Below are 13162 nucleotides of genomic sequence, written 5' to 3' on the forward strand. Positions count from 1 at the left end.
CTTTCATCCGAAAAAAGTACTTTGGACCACTGAGCAACAGTCCAGTGCTGCTTCTCTGTAGCCCAGGTCAGGCGCTTCTGCCGCTGTTTCTGGTTCAAAAGTGGCTTGACCCGGGGAATGCGGCACCTGTAGCCCATTTCCTGCACACGCCTTTGCACGGTGGCTCTGGATGTTTCTACTCCAGACTCAGTCCACTGCTTCCGCAGGTCCCCCAAGGTCTGGAATCGGCCCTTCTCCACAATCTTCCTCAGGGTCCGGTCACCTCTTCTCGTTGTGCAGAGTTTTCTGCCACACTTTTTCCTTCCCACAGACTTCCCACTGAGGTGCCTTGATACAGCACTGTGGGAACAGCCTATTCGTTCAGAAATTTCTTTCTGTGTCTTACCCTCTTGCTTGAGGGTATCAATAGTGGCCTTCTGGACAGCAGTCAGGTTGGCAGTCTTACCCATGATTGGGGTTTTGAGTGATAAACCAGGCTGGGACTTTTAAAGGCCTCAGGAATCTTTTGCATGTGTTTAGAGTTAACTTGTTGATTCAGATGATTAGGTTCATAGCTCGTTTAGAGACCCTTTTAATGATATGCTAAGTTTGTGAGATAGGAATTTTGGGTTTTCATGAGCTGTATGCCCAAATCATCCGTATTAAGACAATAAAAGACCTGAAATATTTCAGTTAGTGTGCAATGAATCTAAAATATATGAATGTTAAATTTTCATCATTACATTATGGAAAATAATGAACTTTATCACAATATGCTAATATTTTGAGAAGGACCTGTATATGTATTTCAAACCCTTGTCTTAATCTGATCCATGTTTCATGTTCTATTAATTTGTTTCAGGTTGTGCATTCCTCACCTACTGCGCCCGTGAGTCAGCCATCAAGGCCCAAAACGCCCTCCATGAACAGAAGACACTGCCAGGGGTATGTACTTGCCTTTTTCCCTCCTCTATTGACTCCTCCTCTCTCCCCTCCATGATGGTCAGCTGTGCCATCTGCACCTGGCTGCACACCAGCCGGTATTATCCTGTTATAGTCACCAGAGATGAAAAACACTTTGGAAAGCTTTTCAATCAATAGCCTAGCCTTTTGAAGGCCAGTTTTCAACTATTCCATGTGTCTCTCCTCAAGGGGTTATTCTCAGGCATTGATCAGAACCTTCTCTGCCTCATACCATTTAACCAAAAGCAGAGAATGGGATAGAAATAGAAAGCTCTGTAGTTCATAGTTTAGAGTTCAATATAACCCTGTGAAGTAGCATTAATCTTATTTTTGCATTTTGTCTCCTGTTTGGGCACTTTGGTGCACCTGTGTGCCTCTGTTAGATCAGTGTTTAAGACAGTGGCAGAAATAAGACAACTGGGCCATACCAAGCTGCATCAATGGAGATCTATAATCCCCACAAACCCTAAGACCCCTAGACAAAAACCTTGGCACTCTCAACCAAAAGCCCTATTTTAGGGTAGTAAGGCAAAAACAAGAAAAAAACACTTTATTTCCACTAGATTCTTTGAAGTTCCATTTATCTTGTAAATTACCAAGTATGAAGCTAGAGGGCATTTTCTGCATTTTTGAGCTGCATTTAAATAACAGGAAAGAAAAAAATTAATCAGTGGACAAACGATTTATGTTTTTGGAAGATTTAGGTTTTAGCTAGGCATCCTGTTCAGTAACTTATCTCATTCCTGTTAAGGACATTTCACATTTGTGGTTTATGTCAAATCAGAGTCATATACTGTACATTATTATACTGCTTTTACTTTTCTCATTTCTAAAAAAGTCTTTAAACCCTTAATGGGTATCAACCAGAAGTGGTGAAAAAGGGAAAATATAAGAATCAGAATGTCAGAAGTCAGAACGGGTTTGTCTGAACACAACATATATTCAGCAGAAACCATTAGCAAACATATCTTAGACTTCTTTAATATAATTTTTAAGTACCTATAAAACAATTTTATTTTTAAATGAGGGATTTTACAGTGACCAGACCAGAAAAAGTGGAGATGCTTCGGTTTGCAAGAGATTAAAATTGGTACAAATTCTCTGAGAAGTAATTGGCAGGTTAAGCACTGAAAAATCTGATTTTTTTCTATGTCCTATTCTTTAAATTCATCGAGCAAACATCTATGTTTGGTCTATAAACACATCAACCAACAGCATAGACTTTGATGCCCTTTCATAGACTTATGCCTCATAGTTCCCAGGAATGAAAATTGGAACTGGTCAATATAGAAATCTAAAAGTCAAACCTGAAAGAAAAAGCAGAAATTGTCTCGGCGAGGAAAATCTGATTGGTGCAGCTTTAACATAAATTAATTGTAGGGTTATAATTCCTATGATCAATCACACACACACACACACACACACACACACACACACACACACACACACACACACACACACACACACACACACACACAAATGTCAAAATAAGATAATTAATAAATATGGGTCAAATGTAAGCCTTTAAAAAATTCAATCTGCATCCCAAAGCAAACAAAGACCTGAAGCAAATATATAATAAGCTTATCATTTTATAATAAAGTGTAGTAGAGGTCTGCCAAACAACATAAACTTAAATCAGGTGTGTTTGATCAAGGAAACCTGTAATGTTTGTAAAACTTTGTGCTCTAAAGACCAGAGTTGGGAAGCATTGCTTTTGGGAGTCCTCACTGCAGTGAAAATAATCCTCTAAAAACAGTTGAAACTATTGAGTCTGAATGTGGGCATGCTTTCCCATTTAAAAAATGTAAATTCACGATGGATTACACTTAGCCCAAAATATGGTTAAAATGTCATGTTGATCAAATACACTGACCAAGCCAAGTCTTTATTTAGGCAAAATTTAAACAGGACATTTTGGCCAAAAAAAGTCAGAATTTCAATTCATGATTCTGTGCTAAATCGCCATATTAAATGATGAACTTGGATGTCCAGTTGTGAGAGGGTAAAGCAAGGAAGTTTATACTTCAAGCTGCTGAAATTAACTGAATCACATTCTTAATAACAGACATACTTCTAGTAAATATGGTCGTGTCTGACTTAAAAACAAGAAGGCAATGACCAAATCCCTAGCTTGAGGGTTCAACATAGCACTCATCACACCAACAAGAGGCTTTACACTCATATGAAACCCATAAGTTGATACAGATGCTACATGTGTTTCATGTTGTTCTACAAATCGGGTGCTGCACGTGACAAAATAAAATTCTTTGACAAATATTGAAAGATGATTTGTACTCAGTTTTGCATAATGATCTGTGTTCATTGAAAGAGAAAGTTACCTATAGGTTCTACTTGTAAAAAAGAAAGTTTTCTATCAGCCTCTTCTTTTCCCCCCTCTCAGTCCTGTCCAAACTACATCCTCCAGTTTCCTCCCACTCCCTCTGCACCACTGTCGCTGCTCTTCCTGAGACAGACAGTGTCACAGAAATGTAACAGCCAGACATTGATGAGTGGCAGGCTGAGGTTGCTATGCTGTTCCCTTCCCTTCAGTTTTACTCACATATACAAACAGCAACAGTCTGCGGAAACAGGGACAGTGTGTGCTTGATGCTCAAGCTACACATAGATGCAACACTTTCTGCGCACAACTTTGTTATATGCCAGTGTCCCGTACAATCCTATAGGTCTATTTTACATGCCAATGCAGCAACACAAACTATTAAATTAAGGAAGAAATAGATCAGTGAGTTAAAAGAGAAAGAAAACAAATGCATTGGATGATGATGGGTTTGCTGCCTCTCATAGCTCCTCCTGTCCTCCCCTTTTGATCTTCCCTGCTGCTTAAATCTGTTGCGATCTGACCCTCGTTATTCCACTGTTTGATGGTAAGTAGTTACGCCACTTGTTTGTTTGCAAATCCTGCTTGATATGCACTTTGCCAGGGGCTATGATTTAAATATTGGAAACTAGGAAATCTTCAGAGATTTTTTAAATGTATTAATGTCTGTATTTTGTCATTTACCCCCACACATGTTTGATCCTTTGCAGGAGGTGTTTTTAACATATCTATACTCTATCAAACGCAATTGTCTGAATCTACTTCATGCAAAACCACCAAAATCCTATTGTGAAGGGTTCATTGGGGGGAAAAAAAATGGTGCCTGAAACAAACATTCCCCTAGGCCAAATAGCTGGTAAACATTGTAGCATGGTCACTCTTTTGTGTTACAAACAGTATTCTGTATTTTAAAATAAATTATCTGCTCTGCCTTTTTTAAGAGGCATGGGATAAATTATTTACAAATGAGGTACAAATTATCTACAAACAAGCAACAACTGTGTTTTGGAATAGCGTATCAAACTTGAGGTTTAAATTAGAAAATGTATTTTAAAAGACTATGAGAATTTGTTTGTAGCCCTCTGCAGGAAGCAAAGAGATACCAAAATTGTGAGCTTTGCTGTGATCTCTTTGGCACATTTTGAATTATAAAGATTTTAGAAAACATTCACATGCTCCAGCATCTGTCTTCCATCCTCTAAACATATTTATTGAGATTTGTAAATATTTATGTGGGTTTATTAATATTAGTTATATTTATTTTCCAGACCAACAAAACCTGCAGTTCGAGGCAATGATTTAACCATTTCAACATTGATTATTGATGAATAGTTACAAACCATATAAGGAAATATGGGTAATTATGGGTTTAAAAAAAGACAACCATAGGAAATGTGTTTGAGATGTGTTACTGTATTATCAATAGAAATAGCTGTGGGAATTCTTGTGATAGACTAATACAAAGCGGTGCATAACTGTGAAGCGGAAGGAAAAATTCAAAGGGTTGTGTATTTGTATTCACCATGGACCATGGATTCTTACCTTCCACTTCACAATTATGTTGGGCTATCACACAAAATCCAACTATAATTCAGGAATAATGTTGTGATATTTGTTATGTGGCAAAATGTAGAAAAGATCAAGAGGTGTCAAAACATGGCAAAGTACAGCAAACCTTGTCCTTCATTACAACTGAAAAATTAATTTCACATTGTCACAGTCTGTGGCTATAGTGGACCAAAATGTAGACAAACACTGGGAATCAACATGATGAGGGAAAGCTTCTTTTTTTAATCCAAAGGTTTTAAAAAAGCTTAACACGAGACGTTTCCAAAATTTACAAGAGCAATCCAAAACTTACCTGAAGTTTCCAAAATGAACTATAATGCCAAAAGATACACAAAAGGGTAGTGAGTGGGAGGAACCAGCAACCAGTAATGAGAAACACTGAGCTTTTAAACTGAGGCAAGCGAATGTGGAGCAAAGGAATGAGAGGCAAGGCAATCAGCAGGGATTAGAGACAGGTGTGGACCGGGTATGCAGGGAGGCTGAGGAACAGGTGGAACTGATTACAAAACTAAACCATGGGGGAAAGGGACTAAATAACAAAACTCAGGAAAACAGATCTAAGAAAACTATAACAACATAAGATATAAGAATCTGGAAAATAAGAACTAACAAAGTAACCTGAAAACATAAAGGAAACCCTAACTGAAAAGGTAAACAAACCTGTAAAGAGGACTATAACTTATTAGTTGGAGGTTTAGCAATCACTTCAGGGTGTCGGGTCAGGACAGCAATTTATATGTTCAGGCGAGTTGAGATGACATAACACAATATCCGGGTCCAATCTTCGAGTTGTCTTTAATAAGGCATCAACATTGTTCCATACAGGTATCAGCAGTTTGTAAGTGTATGTGTGGTTTCTACAAGGAGAAATAAACTAATAAGCAATTCTTAGTACTAGTCTGACAGTACTCCTTTAACAAAGATAACTAAAATTGTCCACACGGGGGAATAAACATGTGACTAAAGTCTCTCATAAGATTAAGAATTAACTAATAACTAACTATGAAAATGTACAACATGAATGCACATGAATAATAACAGCTGCCAATAATAGTCTAATGATAGATAAAGACTTACAGCACAAATAAGTCATTCAAATGTAAAATGATAGCAACAACACCAACAGAATCAGATGGAACTAAACAGAGCTTAATTACCAATGCAAAGCGGCTAGCAGTTAGCTCCCCAAACTACACAGAAAACTATCTCAAATACAGTTTTAAGGCTTTTAAGAGACAAGGGTAGAGCATAAATAGTATTACTCACTTTTAATGGACGCACACAGTTAAGAGACTGGATTAAATAATATCCGTTTCATGCTGATCGTCTCAGAACAACGTAATGCACAGAACTACAGTGCATGCATTAATGTGGTCTGATAGCCATCTAGTGGTAGAAATAAGAACTACATGAAAAGAAACGTTAATAGAAAACACTGAACTAGAGGGCTGAAAACAAGTCAATTACAGTCTTTTGTACAGCCGCCCCCAAATTTGGTGTTCAAATTTGCCCCCTAGGTGTCTTCATTGTCCGGTGGTAGGGCTGGCAGCTTAATCAGGCGAACAACTGGACGAGTATAAGTCCTGCCTTTAACTTGAACGACAGCAGTCCTTACGCATCTATCGGCTCCAGGTATGACGCTCTTAACCGTCCCCACTTGCCAGAGGGCTCTTGGCGTTTGCTGATAAACGATGAGTACTGTAGTGCCCACTGTGATGTCATCCTTCTCTGTTTTCCATTTCTGCCTGACTTGTAAATTGGGAAGAAAGTGTCGAATGTAATGCTTCCAGAAGTGATCCGCTAAAATCTGGGAATGTCGCCACCTTTTCCGGCTTAACATTTCAGACTCGGGATAGACCACCTGTGGAAGGGAGGAATCCGGCCGCCCCATTAACAAGCAGTTGGGCGTGACTGGGTCTGGGTCGGCAAGGTCAGAGGAAATGTAGCCCAGAGGTCTAGAGTTGAGAATGCCCTCAATTTCAACAAGGACTGTCCTTAACACCTCCTCTGGCACTGTCTGAACTCCTGGACTGATGCGTAGGGCATTCTTTACAGATCTTACCTCACACTCCCAAGATCCACCGAAATGAGGAGCATTTGGGGGATTAAAGCGGAAGGGAATCTGTTGAGCAGCGAGCTGATCCTTAACTGCTGGTTCCAAGGCACCGAAGGCTTCATGAAGCTCCTTACTTCTGAAAGGATCTCATAAGGCTTTCCTCTTCGAGCTATGAACCGTCTGAGTGACATTAAGAATGAATCAGTGTCCATGTTCGGGAGGAGGTCAAGATGGACAGCTCTAGTTGTAAGGCATTTGTATAGAATGCCCCACCTCTTTTCAATACGTCTTCCCACCTTTACCATCATAGGGCCAAAACAGTCCACGCCTGTTGAATAGAAAGCAGGTCGGAAGAGTCTTAAACTGGAGGGTGGTAAATCTGCCATCTTCGGGACTTGAGGGCTTCCTCTCCATTTCCTGCAATCCACACAGTTATGCTGGTGCTTCTTGATAGCTTCTCTTCCTCTTAGCAACCAGTATTTCCTACGCATTTCAGCAAAAACACGTTCTGATCCAGGATGGTTTAGCTGTTTGTCATAATGCTGGATCAGGAGTTCGGAGACTGGGTGAGAGGATGCAAGTAGAATGGGATGCAGCACATCTGAGCTTAAGCTTTCACATCGACGAAGCCTGCCTCCAACACGGATTAGGCCTGCAGTATGGTCATATTCAGGGGCGAGTGTTAGCACCCTGCTAGTAGATGGAAGAGCTTTGTCAGATTTGAGTAAAGCCATTTCCTCAGGGAAGTTCTCTTTCTGTGCATGTCTAAGGAGAGCAAGCTCAGCATTATGGTAGTCTTCAGCAGTGGGAGGTGTGCCACTAGCCGCCCCGTGTAGTGCTCGTGTAGTAGCTTCTAGTAGCTCTTGAAAGGTATTAAACTGCTGAACGTCGGGTATAAGCTGATCTGTTAAATCGAATGTCAGACCACAAAACACTGTACTCCTCAGCTCCTCTGTTACTTCTGTAACTTGGCTTAGAGGTACTTTAGGCCACTGGTCGGATGACTGCAGAAGAAATGAGGGTCCACTGTTCCAGCGGTTCACTCCAATGAGCTGAGACAGCGTTTTCCCTCGTGTGATATCGTCTGCTGGATTAGAGGCTGAGTCAATGTAGCGCCAGTCTCTGATGTCTGATAACTCCTGTATCTCTGCAACTCTCGTGCCTACAAACACTTTATATCTGCAGGAATCGGACTGGAGCCAGTTGAGCACTGTGGTGGAATCTGTCCAGTATACCACCTCTTGGATTTTGATGGTGAATTCCTTTAGCAGCACCGAAGCTAACTGTGCCCCGGTTAAGGCGCCACACAACTCGAGTCGGGGTATTGATAGTTGCTTCTTTGGGGCAACTCTGGATCTGGCAGCCACAAATGCCACTTGTATTTGTCCATTACCATCGTCACTGCGCAGATACGCCACAGATCCGTAAGCACGTTCTGACGCATCACAAAACACATGAATGGTCTGACTGGTGGTGCTACAGCCTGCGCCGCGGACAGTGTAGCATCTGGGCAAGGTGATCTGGGATAACTGAGGAAGTTCTTCTTCCCATAATTTCCAGGCTCGAAGCAGATCCTCTGGGAGATTGGGATCGTCCCAACTTCTCTTCTTATCCCAGAGACGCTGCACAATGATCTTAGCTCTGGTGGTGTATGGAATAATATACCCCAGAGGATCATACTGTTGGGCAAGAAGACAGTAGATGTTGCGCATAGTCGGTTTGGCGCAATCACTATAGGTTTGCTTATAGCGAAGTGTGTCTAACTTACACTGCCAAAACAGTCCAAGTGTGCGCTCTTGAGGTTCAGTTGACTGTTGTGCAAACCAAAGTGTACTGCTCTGTGACCTTGAGTCTTCGGGTAAATCTTCAATGACAGAAGGAACATTGCAGGCCCATTCTCGGAGCTCAAATCCACAGTCCAGGAGTAATGTGTGCAGTCGACTCACCAGCTGCTTGGCCTGCTCTTCAGACTGGACACTCTGCAAACAGTTATCGACATAGAAGCAGCATTCTACTGATAGGCGAACATCCTCTCCTGGGGCAGTGTGTCTCTGGACGTGAGTCTGAAGGGCAAAGGTGGCACAACATGGACTGCATGTTGTGCCGAATGGGAGCACTTGCCATTCATAAATGGTTGGGTCCTGGTCCACTTTAATATCTCGCCACAGGAAACGTAAGAAGGGTTTGTCCTCATCCAGCAGCCGGACCTGATGAAACATTCCTTTCACGTCACTGCTGATAGCTACTGGGTGTTCTCGGAACCTGAGGAGGACTCCCAGAAGACTAGCTCCAAGCGTGGGTCCAGGAAGAAGGTGGTCATTGAGGCTCTGCCCATTGAAAATGTAAGAGCAGTTAAAGACTATACGATGCTTCCCATTATGCTCGACAATGTGATGCGGAACAAACCAAGAAAAGTTACTCTCCTTAGCTTTGGCTGGGAGTATTTCTTTGACATAACCAGCATCAATGAGCTTGTGGATCTCTTTGGAATAGATGGCAGCTTTCTCTGGATCTTTAGCTAGCCGTCTTTCTGTACCACATAGTTGTGGCAAGACTGCTTCTTCACCTGCATGGAGAGAGGGAAGATTCTGTTTCCACAGTAATGGAGTTGCATACCTATTTACATTATCGATCATTACTCTGGTGGTCTTTTCTTCTAGTATGCGGACTGCCTCTGTATCTTGTCTTGACCTGGTGATCAACCGCTCACTCCTGCATGGCAGTGTATCCAGCTGCCACAGCTTCTCCACATGATTTAGAAGCTCAGTCTCTGGTGAGTTACACTTAGTGAAAAGGCACTGCTGTGGGAATAGTTGGTTGCATAACAGACTTGTGGGGCCTTGTAAAGTCCATCCTAACCTGGTATGAACTGCTGCAGGTCCACCTGGTGGTCCAAGACGTACTGGTTCCACTGGCGTAACCAGATGTGGATAATCTGATCCAATCAGCAGTAAGGGCTAAGCACCTTTAATGTTTGGCAGTGGAATGTCTCTGAGATGGCGATACTTCTCCTGCAGAGCTTCAACTGGGTAGGTATGGCAGGCTAGGTTCAACTCTTTGGCTGTGAAAACCCTGTTGAGATGGTATGACTTGCTGGGTTGTAATACAGGAGCTACTGAGAAGGATATGGTAGCGCCATGGATGGTGCAAACTTCTTGTCGGACTGTGCGCAGTGTGAGATCTTCCGGCTTCCCTTGAAGGCCCAGGCTAACAGCGGCATCTTGTAGGAGTATTGTGCGCTCTGACACATCGTCCAGTATTGCATAAGTCTCCAGTATCTTTGTACCACTTTGGAGGAGGACACGACATAACTTGAGTAGCACTTGATTGCTTTGAGCTGGCCGGTCAATATACAAAGTTTCTGAAACAGAACTCACTAGGCATGTGCTTGGCTCAGGTGCTTGGGGATCACCAGTTGCTGTAGACATTTGGCTGGTGTTAACCACATGCAGAATATCCAGATGCTTCCTCTCACATTGTTTGCACTTAGCTTTGAGGTTGCACCTAGCGGCCTGATGTTCACGACCGCAGCGCCAGCATCGATTGTTTGCTTTAATCCACCCTGTCTTCTGCTCTCCAGACAGGAGATTGAAGTTGCTGCACTGGTTAAAATAATGCTGCTCAGTATTGCAGAAAGGACAGTATTTCTTTGGCTTGTCTCGTGTGATCTCTTTCACAGCTGGAGCCTTATCTGATTTCACCTTTGATTGAGTGGACTGACTGCCGAGTAGAATAGCCGTAGATTTTTGTGACTTGTAGTCCGGACGTCGACCTTGGTGTGTAGCTTGTCTCTCTCTGGTAGAGGTACCGCTCTGCTGATCATTACTAACTTGAACTTGTACCTCGTTCTCAAGCCAATCAGCCAGATCAAGCAGGGTTGGAACTGGAGTGTAAATGGGATTCACGAATCTATGAAATTGTGCTCTTAGGTCGTATGGCAACTTGACCAAAAGGCAAGAGACGTGTGATGCACATCTCAATTATGTCCAGCCTTGGCTCCCAAGTTGCTGCAGCATTCCCACTAAGGCACGCACTTGAAAGGCGAATGACCTAAATGCTTTAATGTCCCCATTTCGGATATTAGGTCCGTCCATCAGATCAGAAATCCTCTTCAGCGCTAACTGCTGTGGTTGACCATACATCTCAGTGAGTGCTCTTATAGTGTCTGTAAATGGGAACGGACTATTGCTGTAGGAGTCGGCTATAAGTAGCGCCTCTTTGAACTTGAGATGATCTGTGAGTATCTGAAACTTAAAGTGCTCTGGAGCATCATATGGAAGTAAGTTGTCCAGGGCTAGTTTCAGTCTAGCGAACTCACGTGGGTCCTCGGACTTAAAGTAAGGGATAGTAGGTTTGGGACCACAGTAAGAATCTAGAACTAGGGATTTGCTATTAGAAACATCACGGCGTGGAGGATATTGGCGGTCAGTTGGGTATCTGCCTCTTTTATATCTTACTCTATCACATCCACAGTGCGGTGCATAATAGTCATCATGGTGACCTCTGTAATCAGGAGATGGCTCCCTATCACGTCCATAGCAGTGACTGTCATGGCGAGATCTTGGACTACTTGGTCGGTTGGGCTTCATCGAACCATATCCATCACAATGGTATGAGTCTCTCAACTTAGATGACGAGAGGCTATTTCTAGGATATCTACTATCATGGTGATAGGGCTCATCATAGCAATCGTAGTCATCCTCATATTTGGGATAATACTTGGCATCAGAACTTAAAGCTGCTTTAAAATGTGGCAGTTTGTTGTCACTTGGTTTATCATGAGCTTTACTGTTTCTGTGATGTGACAACTCTGGCTCTGGACAATCATCAATATTAAAATCCAGAGGTTTGGCTTGGGAGTAGGGAGATGAGCTTCGAGATGTTTCTGGAGAAATGTGATCTTTGCTGATTAATCCTACTTCCTTCAAACAGCGATCAAGATCCTCGATGGAGTCACGTCGGCAGCTTTGTGGAGATGGAGGAGCATCACTGATCACCGATGGGGCACTTACTGCCTGACGTGGGCCTATGTGACCACTAGATGGCATCGGCTTGCTTGTAGGTGCTGGTGTAGTAGATTTATCCTCGTCTCTGAGCTTGGACTTTGACGTAGACTGAGGTCTGTCCAGGAGATTGATGGATTATGTCAGTAAGACGCTGGACCTCTCTATGTAGTTGGTCATTTCCCTTTTTCATATTTCAAAGATAACTGAGTACTTCAGATGAAGATGTCTGCTCCTCCTCATGAGGGTGACGCCTTGAGGTGTATCTGACCTCATAATCCTGGAGATATGATGGTAGATACCTCAACCTTTGTGGCCGGTCAACATCTCTGGCATCTCTCTCATGTGGCCTGGCCATATTGACTGTAGTGGTTGCTGATCCGGCTCGAAGGACCAAAATTGTAAAGAGGACTATAACTTATTAGTAGGAGGTTTAGCAATCACTTCAGGGTGTCGGGTCAGGACAGCAATTTATATGTTCAGGCGAGTTGAGATGACATAACACAATATCCGGGTCCAATCTTCGAGTTGTCTTTAATAAGGCATCAACATTGTTCCATTCAGGTATCAGCAGTTTGTAAGTGTATGTGTGGTTTCTACAAGGAGAAATAAACCAATAAGCAATTCTTAGTACTAGTCTGAAAGTACTCCTTTAACAAAGATAACTAAAATTGTCCACACAGGGGAATAAACATGTGACTAAAGTCTCTCATAAGATTAAGAATTAACTAATTAACTATGAAAATGTACAACATGAATGCACATGAATAATAACAGCTGCCAATAATAGTCTAATGATAGATAAAGACTTACAGCACAAATAAGTCATTCAAATGTAAAATGATAGCAACAACACCAACAGAATCAGATGGAACTAAACAGAGCTTAATTACCAATGCAAAGCGGCTAGCAGTTAGCTCCCCAAACTACACAGAAAACTATCTCAAACTATCTCAAATACAGCTTTAAGGCTTTTAAGAGACAAGGGTAGAGCATAAATAGTATTACTCACTTTTAATGGACGCACACAGTTAAGAGACTGGATTAAATAATATCCGTTTCATGCTGATCGTCTCAGAACAACGTAATGCACAGAACTACAGTGCATGCATTAATGTGGTCTGATAGCCATCTAGTGGTAGAAATAAGAACTACATGAAAAGAAACGTTAATAGAAAACACTGAACTAGAGGGCTGAAAACAAGTCAATTACAGTCTTTTGTACAAAACCCAAACAACTAATGATTGCTG

General features: G+C 42.0%; 1 protein-coding gene across 1 annotated transcript in view; it reads left to right on the top strand.

Moving 5' to 3' along the window:
• The window catches only part of celf5a (cugbp, Elav-like family member 5a), a 320729-nt gene that overhangs the window by 24923 nt on the left and 282644 nt on the right, over nt 1-13162 (top strand). The window contains exon 2 of the mRNA XM_047375115.1: nt 842-924. Coding sequence (XP_047231071.1) covers nt 842-924 — 83 coding nt within the window. The remainder of the gene's footprint in view (nt 1-841; nt 925-13162) is intronic.

Source organism: Girardinichthys multiradiatus, chromosome 9 (genome assembly GCF_021462225.1).
Source record: "Girardinichthys multiradiatus isolate DD_20200921_A chromosome 9, DD_fGirMul_XY1, whole genome shotgun sequence".
NCBI classification, from domain to species: domain Eukaryota; kingdom Metazoa; phylum Chordata; class Actinopteri; order Cyprinodontiformes; family Goodeidae; genus Girardinichthys; species Girardinichthys multiradiatus.